The 19,545-nt window shown below is 33.5% G+C and overlaps 1 protein-coding gene across 1 annotated transcript in view; it reads left to right on the top strand.

Moving 5' to 3' along the window:
• The window catches only part of PPP1R42 (protein phosphatase 1 regulatory subunit 42), a 50,434-nt gene that overhangs the window by 19,550 nt on the left and 11,339 nt on the right, over positions 1-19,545 (top strand). Inside the window, 2 exon segments of the mRNA XM_081266419.1 lie at positions 10,839-10,956; positions 15,822-15,953. Coding sequence (XP_081122545.1) covers positions 10,839-10,956; positions 15,822-15,953 — 250 coding nt within the window.

Genomic DNA, 19,545 nt, shown 5'->3' on the forward strand with positions numbered 1-19,545 from the left:
TGTTCCAACAGACTGATTATTCTTATCTAATTACTGGGAGAACCACAGTTGGTTCCCTTACTTGAAGATGCTGGAAAATAACTTATAAAACATAATTGTAGTATTTTTTAATATAATATTATTATATTAAAGAAATAATCAAGGACATTTGTTTGTATACTTCTATTACCTCATAGTTAGTAAAGCAAGGTGAAAATGTCAAATTTTAATCAGTTTTTATGGACTTTTATTCCTATAAATTTTTAAAGGAAGAAATGAAGCTCTGCATTGTGTGTACGGTCTTTGTTTTTATTTTTGTTTTAATCATGTGGGATGTTTACTTTCTCCAGGAGGATTAATTCTGAGGTAGCACACTAGGTAAAGGAGAATATGTGCATTGACTAACAAATTTGAATTTGCTTATAATTAATTTTAAAATTACATCATTACCTATATCATTTGTGAAGAAGAATGACCTAAGAGTATAAAAAACAAGACTAACTATACAGGTTTCAATTTGGTTGAAATTCATCATTTTATAAGACTAAGCAATAATAGTAAAAGTCTTTTTTCCTGATTATTTGAAGATCTTTATATGTTATTATGATTGAATGGTACCTGATTTATAGTCTAAGCCCTCTTAAACTTATAGTTACCTATAAAAAGAAATCATATATACCTGACCTTATTGATGAAAAAATATCTGTAAAATTGTAAACTTAAAGGGTTGTGGAAATACATTAGGTGTGGGAAATCTAAATATGTAAACTTTGCTTTATGGCAACTACGTATTACCTGTAAATAAAACAGTATAATACTTTCAGAGGTTTTTTTTTTAAGGCTTTCAGTAAAAACTGCAATAAAAAGGGACAAACTAGTGATGCACATGATGAATTTTTTAAAAAAATGACAAATTTGAAAACATATAAGTAAAATAAACCAGATAAAGAAAGAGTTCATACAATGATTCTATTTATACTAAACTCTTTTTACTAAATATTGTGATATGCAAAACTTAAATATTTTGTATACCATTTATTTAAAACATTTTTCTTTTTTCTGGTGCTCAGGTCAAAGCTAGGGCCTCATGCATGCCAGGCAGACACTCTACCACTGAACCACATCCCCTCATACTAAAGTTCTGAAAAATAAAAGTAAATGTATATAGTAACACATAGGAGGTCACTGGTGCTTGATCAAGGGAATGGGAAGAGACTGACTGGAAAAGACCATAAGAGAATTTCTTGGGATGACTGAAATGTTCTGTATCTTAATTAATATTATAGTGATTGTCACATGAATGTATATGTTTGGTCATTTAAATGGATGAAGTTGTTGCATGTAAATGATAACTCAATAGTTGATTTTTTTTGAAGAGAGAGAGAGAGAGAGAGAATTTTTAATATTTATTTATTTTTTTAGTTCTCGCCGGACACAACATCTTTGTTGGTATGTGGTGCTGAGGATCGAACCCGGGCCGCACGCATGCCAGGCGAGCGCGCTACCGCTTGAGCCACATCCCCAGCCCTCAATAGTTGATTTTAAAATAATTTTAGAAAAATTTCAGAACCAAACAATACAAATTTCCAGAGTGAAACATTCTCCCCAAATGCCCAGCACACTGGATAAAACTGACCCTCACTGAGTTTATCCTTAATATTTTGGGAGTCACCAGGAGAAAGAAGGAAGAATACCCTAAAGACTTCTTCAGAGAAAAAGAGGATCAAAATACAAAGAATCAAAAATCAAATGGATATTTCAGACTTTTCAATATAGAAGGTAATAATAGAACAGTGCCTTTAAAATTTTGAGGGAAAGGTCTATGGTTGTGGCTCAGAGGTAGAGCACTCACCTAGCATGTGTGAGGCACCGGATTCAATCCTCAGCACCACATAAAAACAAATAAATAAAATAAAGGTATTTTATCCAACTACAACTAAAAGAAAGAAAAAGAAAAAAGAAACTGTGAAATGCTCCAGCTACAAAATACCGAACTAAGTCAAGGGAAGAGGGCATGGGGGTAGGAAAGATGGTGGAATGAGAAAGACTTCATTACCCTAGGTACATGTATGATTGCACAAATGATGCAACTCTACATTGTATACAACCAGAAAATGATAAGTTGTGCTCCATTTGTGTACAACGAAATGAAATGTATTCTGCTGTCATGTGTAACTAATTAGATAAAAAATAAAATTAATATAAAAAATAAATTAAAAAAAGAAAAAGAACCCTGTAATCCCAGCAGCTCGGGAGGCCGAGACAGGAGAAGTTCAAAGCCAACCTCAGCAATAGCGAGGTGCTAAGCAACTCAGTGAGACCCTGTCTCTAAAGAAAATATAAAATAGGCCTAGGTATGTGGCTCAGTGGTCAAGTGCCCCTGAGTTCAAACCCAAGTACAAAAAAATAAAAATAATTTTTTAAAAAATTAAAAATTTCAGGGAAAAATATTCTCAACCTGAAGTTATATACTCATTGAATTTTCAATCAACTATTAAGTATAAAACTAGTTAGTATTAAGCATGCAAGTTCTCAAAAAAATTTATTTCACATACCCTTTCTCAGGCAGCTCTTGGGAAATGTGTTCTACCTAAAAAGAGAGTTAACTAGGAAAAAGGAAGGCATGTATCTAGGAAATAGGAGAAAGTCTAAGGAAATTCCCAGAAGGAAGTTAAAAGAGAGATCCTAGGGCAGTAGCTATATATCAGGCTATAGGGCAACCAGCCCCTCCCTTAGCAGGCTGAACTAGTAACAAGCACATAGAAAACTGAACACATAATTAAGCATTTTTTGACTGTAGAGAAAATAAGACATTATCATGATGTAGTATGTAATTTAACTGTGAACAGTATTTAGCTGTAAAGTTGTGAGCTTTAGACTACAGTTACTGAATATTAGTTTTATAGTATAGTTACTGAGTATTAGTTTACTTTTCTATTGATATATAATTCTGTTGACACAGTGGTGGAACAAGGGAAATGTAATAGGGATTGGAGGTGGTACTTATGAGTATTAAATCATCATTTTCCCTAATAGGAATTCAGTAGATAAATAAGTAAGATTTAAAACCAAGAAATAGCTGTTGTTATTTAGCAACAAGGAGGTAAATTTGTGTAGAAACAGCTGAAGTTGGAAGTTGTTTTATTATAAGTCCTAAGGTACTCTTGAGTTTTATTGTAAACATTACAGACTTATTTGACATTTTTCAAAACTGTGTTGAGTGCAACTTTTTATTTATTTATTTTTACTTTTTACTTTGGGTAGTGCTGGGGATCAAATCCAGGGCCCTCTGTCACTGAGCTATACCTCCATCCCATACCACTTTTAACTTTTTTAACATCTAATTTTAGAAAGAATGAATGGTTGGTAAAGAAACCTGGTTAATATGTTTCTGATATTGTATATTACTGTATTGCCCATCAAACTGAAAGTCTTTGGAGCAAAGAATTTTGATTTATTGACTTCAGGATTAATATGACTGCTGCCCAGTACCTGGCATATAGTAGGCACTACTAAATGTTTACAGAATGAATGAATAAGGTAACAAAAATATTTAACTATCTATGGAAAAATTACAAGCCATTCTGTAAGTTCAAATGGTTGGGATGCCTAGAGTTGCTTTTATCCAGGGAATGAGTATGAAATGAGTATGAATGAGTATGAAATTCCAAACTCTCTTACTTCTAGCATGAGAACACAAATAATTAAAAATCTGTAGGCACAGCTTATTAGGAATCTGAATATAGACACTACCCAGAACACATGAGAAATGTCCTTTTGTGGTTCATTTTAAATCATTCTCTGAAGGCTTAGTCAAAAGACAAACTATTGAAACCCAGCATCATAATAGTAACTTGTCTCTTTTTTTAATATTTATTTTTTAGTGGTAGTTGGATACCATACCTTTATTTAATTTATTTATTTATTTATACGTGGTGCTGAAGATTGAACCCAGGACCTCGCACATGCATGGCAAGTGTGCTACCACTGAGCCACAGACCCAGCCCCAATAACTTGTCTCTTTGTATGTATTCTGAGGTCAATGTCTCTATTTGGGGACTTTAAATTTTCCTTTTTGTTGTTGTTGTTCATTTAAGTTGACCCAAATTCACTTGCATCAAACTCTGTACCATGAGGGAGAAATTCTTTGTCATACATAAGGTCACTGACATCCATCTTAAAAGATGTCAGCAGTAGACAGCTTTGTGCCATGGGGAAAAAGACTGGACATCATTAGAGAATCCTAACAAAACCATTATAATTATCTAAGGGTTTTAGCACTTTGAGCAGCTGCTTTTATATGGACATCAGTAGGTTCTCTCAAATACACCTATAGAAAACATATGAAATAGGGCTTAGGGTATAACAATGTAGTGGTAAAGTGCTTGCCTAGATTTTATCCCCAACCCTACACACAAAAAATCAATCTATCTATGTACCTATCTTTCTGAAATAACTGTCATTCTTACATTACTTTAAAATCATTGCTTTTGCTGATACTTCACTATCATTTCTAAAAATAAAACTTTTAAAATTTAAAGTCATTATTCAAATATACAATAAAAGCAACTTTAGTCATTCTCATTTTATCAAATATTATAATAGATTGCCCAATACTATTAGTCAATTTTGTACATGGATATTTGTGAAGTCTTTTAAACTAAAATGTTAAATAATTTATTTGTATTTATAATGTCTTTTGGCATGAAAAACTCATTTTTTTCTTTTTTTGGTACCAGGATTGACCACAGGGGCACTTTACCACTGAGCCACATCCCAGGCCTATTGTACATTTTTATTAGAGACAGGGTCTCACTGATTTGCACCTCGATTTTTGCTGAGGCTGGCTTTGAACTTGTGATCTTCCTGCCACAGCTTCCCCAGCCACCACATCTGGCTTGGAAATCTCATTTTTAAGTGTTGGCTTTAAGAAAAAAAATTTAAATAATGGTCTCTAAGAATGGTTAAATAGCTTTTTAATCTTCCAATCAGATTCTGGCTTAAGCAGTGAAAAAGAAAAGATATTTCCAAAAAAATTTAAAGGAACACATGTAGCAAGGAAAAAGTACTATCAGATAACTGAAATCATTGAGCCCCATAGAAATAAAAGAAAAAGAAGAGAGAATTGGGTCATTACGAAATAGGCATCCTCAAATGATGACCCTACCCTAGCTAATTCAGTGTCCAAGAACCACAGGGAAGTGCCTGTATTAGTAGCCAGACACCTGTAAGAAGTTAAGTGGCCAAATGATTTCTGTCCCTCCTTATTGGTGTTTCATTCCCTTCCCTCTTCTCATTCTCTAGACGTACAGTTGTCAGGGATGCCTTACTCTATGATCCTCTAACCCTGCACTCATCTTTTCAAAGCGGATGCTAGTCTAAAGCTGATCCAGAGCAGGGAATTCTGGGTGGAATATACAGGAGAGGGTGGGTGGAGAAGGAAATAGAAGAAAAGATACATTGTTTCCTTATTTTTTCATGTCTGCAGCTTCTTCACAAACAGTTTCATCTTATTTCTGCCTTATAACTCCTGTCAGGATTCTAACATCCCACCCTCTGTCATTTTATTTCATTAGTCTCTTCTTATCTATTCATTGAAAATAACTACTTCATGGCAGCACTTGCTTGACAATGGGGGAAATGATAGCGAGCAGAAAACAGATATAATCCATGGCCCTGAGCAACTCTCAGCATTAAGAAGATAACTATTAACGTGTAATGGCCCGAAAAACAAAAGTAAAATTGCATGAGTAGGGCTGGGGATGTGGCTCAAGCGGTAGCGCGCTTGCCTGGCATGCGTGCGGCCCGGGTTTGATCCTCAGCACCACATACAAACAAAGATGTTGTGTCCGCCAAAAACTAAAAAATAAATATTAAAAAATTCTCTCTCTCTCTTAAAAAAAATTGCATGAGTACCATAAAAAGAAGTAGGTGGCTCTGAAAGCCTATAAAGAGTATTTGCCCTAGTAATGGAGGACACTGAAGGCTTCCCTGAGAAGGGATGGCTGGGCTGGGTCTGAGAGGAGAGAAGGACTTATAAGCAAAAGAAGTAACATGTGCAAAGACTCTGAAGAAGGTGGAAGTGTGATAAATATGAGGAATGGGAAACAGGGTGAAGGTGACACTATATACAAAGGCTGGTGAGTAGATGGTTGCATAGGTTTTTATACTAAGAACAGGGGAGCCACTTCAAATGTTTTAAGCCCAGGGATAAAGTAATTAGAGAATTGGCATTTTGAAAATATCTTTATATTTATAATAAAAAGAACAGATTGGAAGAGCCCAGGCTAGTCAAGAAGTGAGAGATGGTGGAAACCTTAATAGGGTGGGCATAGAAAGAGATTGTAGAGCTGTTTAGGAAGTAAAGCGAATGAGACTTGGTTGTGTTGAATATAGGGAGTGTGGAAAAGGAGGTCAAGAATGCTTCTTGGGATTTGGCTTTGTACAATGGGAAATACAGAACTCAAAACAATAGGGTTTTTTTCTTTTAATTTTTTATTTGTTCCTTTTAGTTATACATGACAGTGGAATTAAATCATGAATTTTGGTCATGTACAATTTGGGATGCTTCTGAAACATTTCAGAGAAAATAAGAGGTAGACAATTGGATGTGTGAAAAAACACAGCTTAGAGGATAGGTCAAAGGGGAGTCTTTAGTATTTGGGTTAAATGATCAATGAAAATGCCATCATGGATGAATTACAGCACTCTTTTCTATAAAGGGTCTAAGTATAAGTGAGGAAGTTGGTCTAAGTGAAGAAACATTATTTTTAGCTGTGATTCCAACAAATGGAAAACAACACATTTAAAGGAATAAATGTAGATTATAGAAAAGGAAGCAAGTGAATTGGTCCCTGAAGTTCTGTCACAGGGGATACCTGCTTCTGTTCCTTAATAGGAGCTACAGTGCCCTGGAAAATGTTGATGTCTTACGGGAAGGTTCTATAGCACTGTCATTGCACAAATGTTCTTCAATCTTTTTCTCAATTAAATAGGTTGTTTCCATGGGCTGACCCAGACAACAGTCTACCAGGTATAGCATTGTCTTTTTATGTGACCTGTTCTCAGTTCTCAAAAGCAACTTTTAGAAAACAACCCTTTCATGTATTCAGGATGTCTGGTCAGAGGCTTGTTACACATGGGTCAGATGTTCATGAAGAATCCATAAAGACTACAGAATTGTAAAACCACAAATCCATAAAGGAAGTGGTCCACAGGGTAAGATGCTCCACAGAATTGAGACGGAGAAAATCCATGATTGGTCAAGTCTGGCTCAATAAGATTAGCAGTGTCTTTTCAGTAGTGCTAGGGTACGGGAATGTTCAGTAGTTGAGAAAGTGAAGGCAGTGGCCTAGACTCTTATAACTCCAGTGGAGTCCTAAGACCACCAGCAGCAACAATGCAGAATCTCAGCTTCTGCCCCAAACCTAAAAAAATAAGAACCTGCATTTGAACAAAATTCCTTGGTGATTCCAAACACATGAATATTTGAGAAGTAATGGTCAAGTTTGGTAGTTGTAAGAGTTTGGATAAAAGCTAGAGAAGGAAGATTAGAAATAGAAATTCAAAAAGAGAAAAGATCTCAAGAGGAAGAGGTTAGGATCAAGAAAACTGACCAACATGGGGGAAAAAACGTAACACTCTATCTTTGTTAAGAAAAATGGGAAAAGGGGATAGAAGAAGTAGTATGAGAGCCTAGGCAGACACCTGAGAAAACTTCACGGAAAGATAACCTATTTCTCCCCCAATAAAATTGATGGCCAGGTGAACTGGTGAAGAGGAAACAGAGAAGTTTTAAGCTAAATAATACAGTTTAGAAACTCTTTTCTTTAGCTCTCAAGAGTTCTAGCTATTTTTCTCGTATTTTTGGTTAACATTTCTTTGTATTTTTTTACCTATAACTTCTTTAAAACAGGTATGCATCAATGTATAGAAATATTAAATAATGGTGATATACAGTAAGACTTTTGCATTTATGCAAGTAGCTTCATGAGTTATGAACTTCATTAGGGCCAACATTAAATAAGTCAACTATCAGTTTGCAAAAATGTATAAACACTTGAAAAATAATCTTTACCTACAGTTTTTATGTCTAAAAAGTTTGCTAAAATCAATAAAATTATCTGAAAAATTCATCTCACAGATTCATTAGTGATTTATTTAATTGGTTTTTTTGATGACCATTTATCATGAGGTATAGAATCTTCAGAATGAATGAGGGAAATAAAAAACTTGACATGCTTGCCTTTTATATAAACTAAATTTTTGATTTATAGGACACAAATGAACAAACTACTATGGCCTGTCAAGTTTTCTTAGTTTCTAATTTATTCAACCTCTGCTCATTATTGATCCTCACAGCAGAGTGGCCCAAAGATAAATTTATTCATTCTACAGTTTAGTCAGGAACAAGCCCCAAATTATAGATTTTCCCAGGCAGATGATGACAGGCAGTCAGGGGGATGACAAATGGCTGTCTTTAGATTTAGTAAGGACAGTTGGGCCAGACGTTTCCAATAAAGATTGAAGCATGCTGGTCAAATACAGGTTCATCAGCGGTCATCATTAATGGTGGAGAAAGCATTGCCATGCAGCAGACACTCATACAGGAGCTTAAGCACCAGCCCTGCAGAGGAAATAGATTTGGCTCCTCAGTATTTTGCAGCACTCCTCTAAGTGATAGTATGACATGATCATTTATCAAACAGAGACTGTCCAGAAAAGTGTCTGCTTCTTTTAGTAACTTATTGAAGGGCAGGAAAGTGAAAGCATTTTATTAAAGACAGGAAGGCAATGAACAACCAGAGCGTATCCAAAGGGTAATCATATTTCAGCACAGGATTAGTTTAGTCTTAAATAAACATACACTGGAGGGAGTATTTTGAGGGTCATTTATCAAGTGAGGAATAATTAGCAAAACTCTGAGCACTCATTATCTATATCAATTTAAAGTTCTCATACTGTTGTTATTACCTAACTTTTGGATGATGAGCATTGTATTCAACACTATAGAAAAAATACAGTGTACAATCCCTTCCTTAAAGGTTTTTAAAGTAAGAGTAATATGGTGTAATTCTCACATAGAATAAGAAAATTATAGCAGGCTGTTGAATAAATGCTATGGAGCAGGCATAGTCTAGGTCTCAAGGCTGAGGGCTGAAGCTATAGTTTGTGAAGAGAGCTTTCTTAGAAGTCAACTACTTGTTTGTCATTAGGTCAGAAGTTTCTTCTTTCTTACAACTTTTTCTCTGTTGACCAAAATTAAGAGAAAGGGAATTCATTGAGGAATAGCAGGGCAGGCAAAGAGAAAATGAACATATTTCTGATTTACCTGTTTTGTTTCCAGCACTGTATATGCCATGACAATTACTGCAGTTATCCTCACTTTATAGAGGAAGTCGTAGGTCTCAAGTAAGTAACAGTGCCAAGGAATTTAGGATTGCCTTTAAAAAAAAATAAGTCCTATATTTTCACATAGATTATTTGGATCCCTCGGGGTCAAGCACAGACTTAAATTCTGGGTATATAACAAAAGAATATGAAATCATTTCTACTCTATGTTCATTACAGTATTATTCAGAATAATCAAGATTTGAAAACAACCTAAGTACATTACCTTTTTTGTGTAATTCATAATAGACTAAACATCTAAGTTTTAAAATAAAAGCCAGAAATTTTTGGCATATATAAAAACTACTCAAAGTATATTTTAAAGAAAAATTTTTTTTTTAGTTGTAGATGAACAGAATGCCTTTATTTTATTTATTTATGCAGTGCTGAGGATAGAACCCAGTGGTCTCACACATGCTAGGCAAGAGCTCTACCACTGAGCCACAACCCTAACCCTCGAAGTATATTTAATTTCTATTACATAGTAGTTAAGACAAAATATTTGTTTAAAGAAGAAGAAGAGAGAGAAGGCAAGAAAATAAATGACAAAAAACTATGGGGAAAAGAAGTGACAGTAGATGGGAAAAGAAATCCAATATGAGAGAAAGAGGCACTAAAGAGGGCAAACTGGAAGAATTGGCTCTTACGTGCCATTAATATGTTTTCCTCACATTCAGTTGAGTTGTAGAACACAAAATAAATTATTCTTTTCTTGTAAGCTATAAAAAGCATGCAAAATTTATGACAGTATGTAAAAAAAATTATACCCAGAGTATGGTGCCAATTTAAAAAGAAATACCTATGCTCAAAAAAGAAGACTGCACAGATATAAAAGTGATCTTTGAGTGACAAAAGTGATATTTTTCTGTTTTTCCTTTTGATAGCTTTTTCTAAATTCTTTATAAAATAAAAGGCATCAAAATAAATTTTTTGCAATGCCAATTGTCTGTTTACTCGGTACTCCCTAACTGCCTTACTCTGTAAACTTCTATAAATTCCACTAAGAATAGGGTCTCTTCTGTAGCACAAATGTTATGTGAGCTGCAGTTTGGGCTCACATAAGGCAGGTATAACCAAGAACAGTACTGTGACTCCCCAAGTCAGGATATCACTTTTTTGCCTTTTCCTTAGTCCCTTCTACTACCATAGGCCATTTTATTAAAAAAAAAGTTATTATGCATCACCTGAATACCTTATACTGAACTAGAACTCTATGAAAAACAGTAATTTTAGAAAACAGCAATTTGGGCTGGGGTTGTGGCTCAGTGGTAGAGCACTTGCCTAGCACGGGGCCCTGGGTTCCATCTTCAGCACCACATAAAAAAATAAATAAAATGAAGGTATTGTGTCCAACTACAACTAAAACATAAATATAAAAAGAAAACAGCAATTAAAAACAGTAATGGACATGCTAGAAGTACAGAAAATTATGAAATACTTATGGCTTACTTTTTCTTCTCTAATTATAGGATTTGGAGTTTTTACTGAACAAGCTGGTGAAATTATGTAAAGTGGATCTAAATGGAAATCCTGTTTGTATCAAACCAAAATACAGGGACAGAATAATATTGGTGTCCAAATCATTGGGTATGTATTTTATATTATCATAATTTTTACAGGTTAAGACATCTGTTCAACTTTATAGTTAAATTTATCTGCAAACTTTCAGAAATATAAATATGACATCTTGAACTATGAAATGGTCATCTTAAAATTCAGTATTTTGAATAAGAGCAAAAATTAAGAAAATTGCTAAATAAAGTATGAAAATATCTGCTGTTCAGAAATAAAGAACCAGACTCTTTAAAGATAAAATGTAGCTGATATTAAGGAAAGTGGTTAGTTACAAATGTGTAAACTTGATGACCTTTTGCTAAACTTTCATTGGCACAAATCCTCTGATGATCTCAAGAGACTCCTTAGTTCTTGGTTCTGTAGATAAAATTGATCATGTTTTCATTGTTTGACATTTGCCAAATGATCCCCAAACATATAGAAGTGCCTTTCATTTGAAAGGGAAACAGAATGATGAATTCCTTTATAAAATCCTTAAAAATAATAACATTCCTGAATATGCACTATAATGGAGGAAATGGACAAAAGCACTTGATCAATAGTGACCACAGTTACATAGCATCAGAGAGACAGGCAATACTCTCTCACTAAGGAGCCTCATGAGAGCATTTCCTATAACAGTACCTTTGTGACATGATGTGCTTGAATTTAAAAGTTAGCTGTATGATAAAACCACTTTGAAGCTCTAGTAAATTTTGATAAATCATAATGTTAGTAAATTGATTAATCATAATACTAATGTTGTGATTCTCTGGAAGGAGGATGAAAGGCATATCAGAAAAATGCAAGGGCCATACAAGATGAGAACAGAGAACACACAGGGACAACAGTCAAACATAGTTGTTTTGAGTTTTTGGGGGGGTTTTGTTTGTGTGTGTTTTGTGGGAGGAGGTTTACTGGAGGTTGAACCCAGGAGTACTCTACTTCTAATTTACATCTCCAGCCCTGCCTCACCCCTTTTTTGAGACAGGGTCTCACTAGGTTGCCCAGAATGATTTCGAACTTACAATCTCTACAGCTTTAGTCATGTATAGTTTTTAAAAACTCTACAAATAATTCTGCTTGTAGTCCATCATCCATCCTCCCATCCCCTCCCACCTCTGCTCATAACACACAATATTGTATTAGTTCACTTTCATTGGCATGCAAAGTAAAATAAATACAATTAATGCTTTACTAATTGGAGACTATAAAAGATGTAGAGATAGCTATATTGATTACCAAATAAAGAGGGTTTATTCCGTTTGTTTTGAATAAATCTTTTCTCTGACTTGTTTACAATTACAAAACTAATACATATTTTTTCTTGCAAAAATACACAGAAGAGGGCTGAGGTTATAGCTCAGTGGCTGAGTGCTTGCCTCTCATGCATAAGGCACTGAACCTCGATCCTCAGCACCACATTAAAAAAATAAATAAAACAAAGATATTGTGTCCATCTACAACTAAAAAAGTTTTTTAAATACATAGAAGAAAACATAACTCATAATCCCATCATAAATCTGCTGTTAACACTTTAGTGTTTGTCTTTCCAGGGTTTTTTCTATGCACATATACACATATAACAAATTCTCTTTGATTTTAGCTTTTCTTATTCTCATTTCTTTCTTTTTACTAAGTGTAAAAATAAAATCAATGGAAGACATGGTTTGATGTATCCTAGTAAGAAGGACTTCTAGGCAGCCATATTATGTTTCATAAATTACCCATTCTTCACCAAATGGAACAAGCATATATTCAGTTTACTTGGCATGAATGGAAACAAATTTCATGCTGAAAGCAGCTCATTAAAAAAAATAAATCTCATAAGATCTTGTGTCCATTACCTGGTTTCTATACATAGTAACCTCAAATGAAATCATTTGCTAAAAATGATATGGAATCAAGTTAACTGAGGCACAATCCTCTAGTCACTGCAAATTCTGTCTCGGACATTAACATAAAAAAGAAGAAATTGGCCAAGCACAATGGTGCATACCTGTAATCACACAGATTCAGGAGGCTAAGACAGAAAGATCATATATACAGCAAAATCCCATCTCAAGATTAAAAAAAAAAAAAGAATTGGGGATGTAGTTCAGTGATAAAGTGCCCCTGAATCAATCCCTAATTTTAAAAAATTGTGTTAAAAGACTTGGATTTTTCATTCCTTTAAAAAAAAACATTTTTTTTTTAGTCATAGATGGACACAATATATTTATTTATTTATTTTTATGTGGTGCTGAGGTTCAAACCCAGTGCCTCACCCGTGTGAGGCAAGCACTCTACCACTGAGCCACAGCCCCAGTCCATCTTTTCTTATGTTTATAATAGATGTTTTTAAAAATATGTACTGATTACACACATTCCATCCAAAAAATAACATATTGTGTAATTATTAATTAAAAAATGAACCAGGAAAGATATGAATAAATTAAGTTGTTAAGAAAACTGAACATAAAAGAATGACCCTTAATGTAAAGTTATAAGTACTAAGATATATTATGATAAAACATTTAACCAAATTCTTGAAGTGCTATTATTCAGTTAAGAAAAGTTCATGAAACAAAAATACGAAGACACTGTACTTCTAGGGTTCATGGTTCTAATTTATACATTAGTCCCCCTTTATCTGTGGTTTTCTTTCCAAGATCAGAAAACACATTACAGTACAATAAGATATTTTGAGAAACAGCCCACATTTAGTTTTATTACAGTATCTGGATATAATTGTTCTATTTTATTATTAATTATTGTCAATCTATTAGTATACCTATTTATAAATTAAATTTTATCATAGGTATGTATTATATAATAACACAGTATATATATATAGTATTCAGTAGTTTCAGGCATCCAATGGGAGTCTTGAAGTATATATACCATGAATAATGGGAGACAACTGTGTTCCAGTTTCATCAATTTATTTTGTGCCTTGGATGTAACACAACATCATAGATCATATTTAAATGGCAGTGTTAATAAATTCAACAGCACAATTAATATTTTATCAATTCTCATTTTTCCTGAAAGAATATGATTTATTTTACTACATCCTTACCACTGAATAGTGGAAGATATTACATGCATGATGAGAGAAAACATTAATTTAAAAATTATACAGGAATGTTTTTAGAAAAGATAAGACTTTGTATAAATGAAGACCACACAAATCATCTTATCTATGTGATTACAAATGCAAATAGGGCTGGGTGCCATGGAACATGCCCATAATCTCAGAGGCTCAGGAGGCTGAGGCAGGAGGATTGCAAGTTCAAGGCTATCCTGGGGGCAATTTAACAAGACCCTGTCTCAAAATAAAAAATAAAAATGGCTGAGGTATTATAGCCACCCCTGCATTTGATCTCCAGAACTGAAAAAGGTAATATAGGAAATATAAGATAACATATATAAGAAGAGAATTATTCAGCCAGGTCCAATGGCACACACTTGTAATCCCAGTGGCTCAGGAGGCTAAGGCTAAGTTCAAAGTCAGCCTCAGCAAAAGCAAGGTGTGTGCTAAGCAACTCAGTTGAGACCCTGTTTCTACATAAAATATAAAATAGGGTTGGGATATAGCTCAGTGGTTGAGTGCCCCTGAGTTCAATCCCTGGTACCCCCAAATATGAAGAGAATTATTCAATATTTTATAGTATACTCATATGCAAAAGAACTATCAGCCATTAAATGTGCTTTAAAAATTTCGTTAAAATTTTGTGTTTAAAGAAAGATACTAATGCTCACAATTCAATATTTTAAAAGCAATATGTAAACTATATAACTAAAGAATTCCATTTATATAATATACATGTAAATACACATAAATGAATAGCAAAGAAAAAATTGCTCAAAAATATTCTAAAGTGTTATCAGTGATTTTCAGTGCTTATTCCTTGTGGAATAAGGCAATTTTATTTTTTTTCTTTTTGATATTTTATATGTTCCAAATATCTTACAACATATAAAAATTATTTGTGTAATTTAAGAAGCTCAATTTTTTAGAACTTTTTAAAAGGAACAAAATGTAAAGATAGCTGAAATCTCACCTCAGAAACAAGATGTAGGCTTTTACATCTATGTCCTAGAATATAATAAACATTATGTGCTTTAAAAATACCATGCTACATATTTAAAACTTGTTATCCATTTTAACAAAAATATTTTTCCTAATAATAATAATCATATTATTTAAGTCAAGAGAATATTCTATTTAATTATCATTGCGTATAATAGCATTTTTGCTTTTAAAAATAATATATAGTCTATATAAGTCTATATAAAACCCTAGAAAGGGGACCATATGCCAAAATTGTTTATAGTAATTATCTTTGGCAGTGATGAGGGAGGGGAATATGGATAGTTACAGTGCCTTTTCATGTTTTTTACCATCACATTTCAGTTGTTTGTAAAAAGCACATATTGAAGTTAGGAAAAAATTAAAAATTAATGAAAATTCAACAAAATACGTCATACAAATGAGGTTAGTTATATGGTGTAACTTAAGTTCATGTACCCTGTATCAGAAGTGTATATTTTTATTTATACATTCATATGTATATATTTTTTAAGATATTTTTTAGTTGTTGATAGATCTTTATTTTTATTTATTTATACATGGTGCTGAGAATCAAACCCAGTGCCTCACACATTCCAGGCAAGTGCGCTACCACTGAGCCACAGCCCCTGTTGTATTTTTTTTAATTAGACAAACTATTTCTTTTTAAATTAATTAATTATTTATTTATTTTTAGATGTAGATGGACACAGCACAATGCCTTTATTTTTATGTGGTGCTGAGGATCAAACCTGGGTCCCGCCCATGCTAGGCAAGCCCTCCACCCCTGAGCCACAACCCCATCCCCTCCCTGTTGTATTTTTAATATATGTATTTTTTCCAGAATTTCTTGATGGAAAGGAAATAAAAAATGTGGAAAGACAATTCCTAGTAAATTGGAAAGCATCCAAAGAAGCTAGAAAAATCAGCAAGAAAAGGAACAGTAAAAATGAGTGTGAAATCAACTCTTATATATGTAAGTGCACTATCCTTCAGTAACTACTCATTAACTTGCCACTTCAAGAACATGGATAGTCTAACAAACAAAAAACTGTCAAGAAAGAAGGAGGGTTTTGTATAGATTTAAGGTTTTTAAATTTTTGTTACTTATTTACTTAGCTGTGAATGAAGATTAAATGCAATTTATTGCTAGGAAATGAAAATGGTAGCCACTATAAATAAAACCTATGGTTGGTTTGTACTGGGTATGACTATCAGCCATACAAACATAAGGCCACAAAGTGGGAAAAATGTGTAATTTTATTCCAGCAAAAGTGTATGATACAAATGGTCAATAATTATATGTAAAAAATATTCAACATCTTTAACCATCAGGGAAATACAAATAAAAACTACATTGAAATTCTATCTCATCCCAGTCAGAATAGCCATTATCAAGAAAATTTAAAAATAGCAAGTGCTAGTAAGAATGCAGGAAGGAACTCTGCACACTATTGTACAGCCACTGTTGGAAATCAGTAAGGAGGTGCCTCAAAAAAATAAAAAAGAACTACCCTATAATCCAGCAATATCATTCCTGAATATGTACTTGAAAAAATCAAAGCATACAATGGAAAACCTGCATACCCATTTTTAACAAGGCAGCATTCATAATAGCCAAGCTATGAAATCAGCACAGATGCCCATCAAAAGATGAGTGGATAAAGAAAATGTAGTATATATACATAAGACAGTATTACTCAGCCATAAAGAACAACAAAATCATGTTATTCACAGGAAAATGGATAGAATTGGAGATCATCATTTCAAGCAAAATAAGCTGACAAGTATCACATGTTTTCTCTCCTATGTGATCTCTAGGGGTGGAGGAGACAACATGAAGTAGAAGGGGAAGAAGATGGGGGAGAGAGGGCAAGGGAGGCAAGAAAGGATAACAGGAAGAGTGGATATGATCAGTATACATTATATATACATGTATGAAAATGTAATGAAGAAACAGCCGTTTGTAATTAATATGCACTAATTATAATAAAGCTGGGTGTGGTAGTACATTTCTGTAATCCAAGCTAGTCAGGAGACTGAGATAGGAGGCTTACAAGTTTGAGGCAAACCTGGACAACATAGTGAGACTCTTTCTTAAAAAAAAAAAAATGAACAGAACCAATAAGTATATCTTACAGTACGTAAATGGTAAAACAATAATCAGCCATGCAAATTGTGAAGCCTAACTCACTAATATATTTATTTAGGAACAGTACAGACATCAAGATAGAAAATAAAAATGTATTACAACTGCATCTGGCCTATACTCTGTAGTCTATCTCCCTTCTTATGCACATACCTCAAAACCTAAATATTTGGATTTAAAATATGCCTAAGGTTGTGCTTACAAAGGACACAGCAACCTCAGTGGGCACTGTAATTATATGCCTGTAATCCCAGTGACTTCAGAGGTTTATAAGGCAGGAGGATTCTAAATTCAAGGCCAGCCTGGTCAACTTAACAAGACTTTGTCTCCAAATAAAGGGCTGGGAATGTAGCTCAGTGTTAAAGCTCCCCTGGGTTCAATCCCCAGTACTGAGAGAGAGAGGAAAAAAAGGAGATTTTTCTCTACTGAGAGAAAAAAAAAAGAGACACTAACCTCCCTTGCCTAACTAGCAACTAAATGTAACTAATTGTAATATATAACAGTTGTCTTTAATATATTTGAAAGCATCCTAGAATTAACTCTTCACAAATTCTGTAGTCCCAAACATTGCAATGAGCCTAATCCTTCCTTCCATGATAGTGTTTGGATGTTCACGTTTTTGTTCCACAGCTGACTATGGCAGGGGATGAGGGGCATAGCAAAGGGTTTAGGCCCAGAGAAAGGGAAAGGCAAATGGGAACAGTGTAATAACTCTTTATTCAGATATTATGGATGTTGTATCCTAGGAATTTTGTCACTCTAGAACAAGAGATTGAGCTAAGGAGGAGCAAGGCTGAAAAGGCATGCAGCTCTGGTGATCTTGTTATATCATGTCCATTGAATATGAACTATGCAATATCATTTAAGAGAAGGGGACTTTGGTATCTGACAGTACATACATGAGAGTTACTGTTTGCTAAGTGAATTTTCATGGTCTGAAACTTGGGAAATAGCAAAAATTTTTCCTCTATTAATCTTTCCCCCTTACTGGCTGTGAAGGGCAGGATGAGGTCCAGGGTAAGAATGACAGTATTATAAGTATTTTCAGTATTACACTGAAGATGCCAAAGCACTTTATTAATATTGAAGTAACTATAGAATTCAATACCAATGCACACCCAAAGTTAAGCCTATGCTAAAAATAATTGAGTTTTTTTCATCTGAGTATATTTTAAATTCAAGGACAAAAAATAAATTATTTTTTAACTTCTCCCAATGAAATTTGACAAAATAATGGTTGTAATGTGTCTTAAAGTTTATAACTTTTTAAGATTACAGTTAATTTTCTCAAGACAAGCCTTATCTTTTTATAATCTAGTGTGATACCCAATTACCAAAAACAAACTTTAAGATTATAGAAATCCATTAATATCAAAGAATCTGAAAAGGAAATTAGTAAAACTATCCCAATTCAATGAGAGAGCATCAATAATAAAATACTCCAGAATCAACTTAATTAGGAAGGTGAAAAACTTGTATTCTAAAAACTATAAAACAATGATAAATTAAATAAGACACAATGAAAAGACTTCCCATGTTCATGAACTGGAAGACTTAATATTATTACAATATCCATATGACCAAAAGTGGTCTACAGATTCCAATCAGTGCCTATCAAAAAATCCCAATGACATTTTTTACAGGAATAGAAAAAATTCTAAATTCATATGGATCCACAAAAGATCACCAATAGTCAAATCAATTTAGAGAAAGAAGAATAAAGCTAGAGGAATCACATTTCCTGATTTCAAAATAATAGTACAAAGTTATAGTAATCAAAAAGGTATGAAACTTGCCTAAGACAAACATATAAGAGCAATGGAATAAAAGAGAGCCAAGAAAAAAATTCACACATATACAGTTAATTGATTCTGCCAAGAATATACAATGGGGAAAGGAGAGTCTCTTCAACAAGTGTCACTGGGAAAACTGGATATCCATATGCAAAAGAAATGAAACTGAATCCTTTTCTTACAGCGGACTCAAATATCAACTTAAATGGATTAAAGTTATGAAGACTTGAAACTATAAAATTTCTAGAAGAAATCTCTGAGGGACAGTTTCATGGCATTCATGTTGGCATTGATTTCATGATTGTGACACTAAAAGCACAAGCAACAAAAACAAAAATAAATAAATGGAACTACATCAAATGAAAGAGTTTCTGCACAGCAAAGGAAACAACAGAGTGAAATCTACAGAATTAGAAGAACATATTTTCAAACTATACATCTGATAGAGGTTAATCTCCAATATGTATGGGGATTTTTACAACTCCGTGGCAAAATAACAACTAATAACCTAATTTAAAATTGGGTTATGGATTTGAATATCTCCAAAAAAGATATAAAAATGGCCAGCAGGAATATGAAAAAAAAATTCAATGTCACTAATTATCAGGAAAATGCAAATCAAAACC

Source organism: Spermophilus citellus (assembly GCF_964194105.1).
Source record: "Spermophilus citellus genome assembly, chromosome: 14".
Taxonomy (NCBI): domain Eukaryota; kingdom Metazoa; phylum Chordata; class Mammalia; order Rodentia; family Sciuridae; genus Spermophilus; species Spermophilus citellus.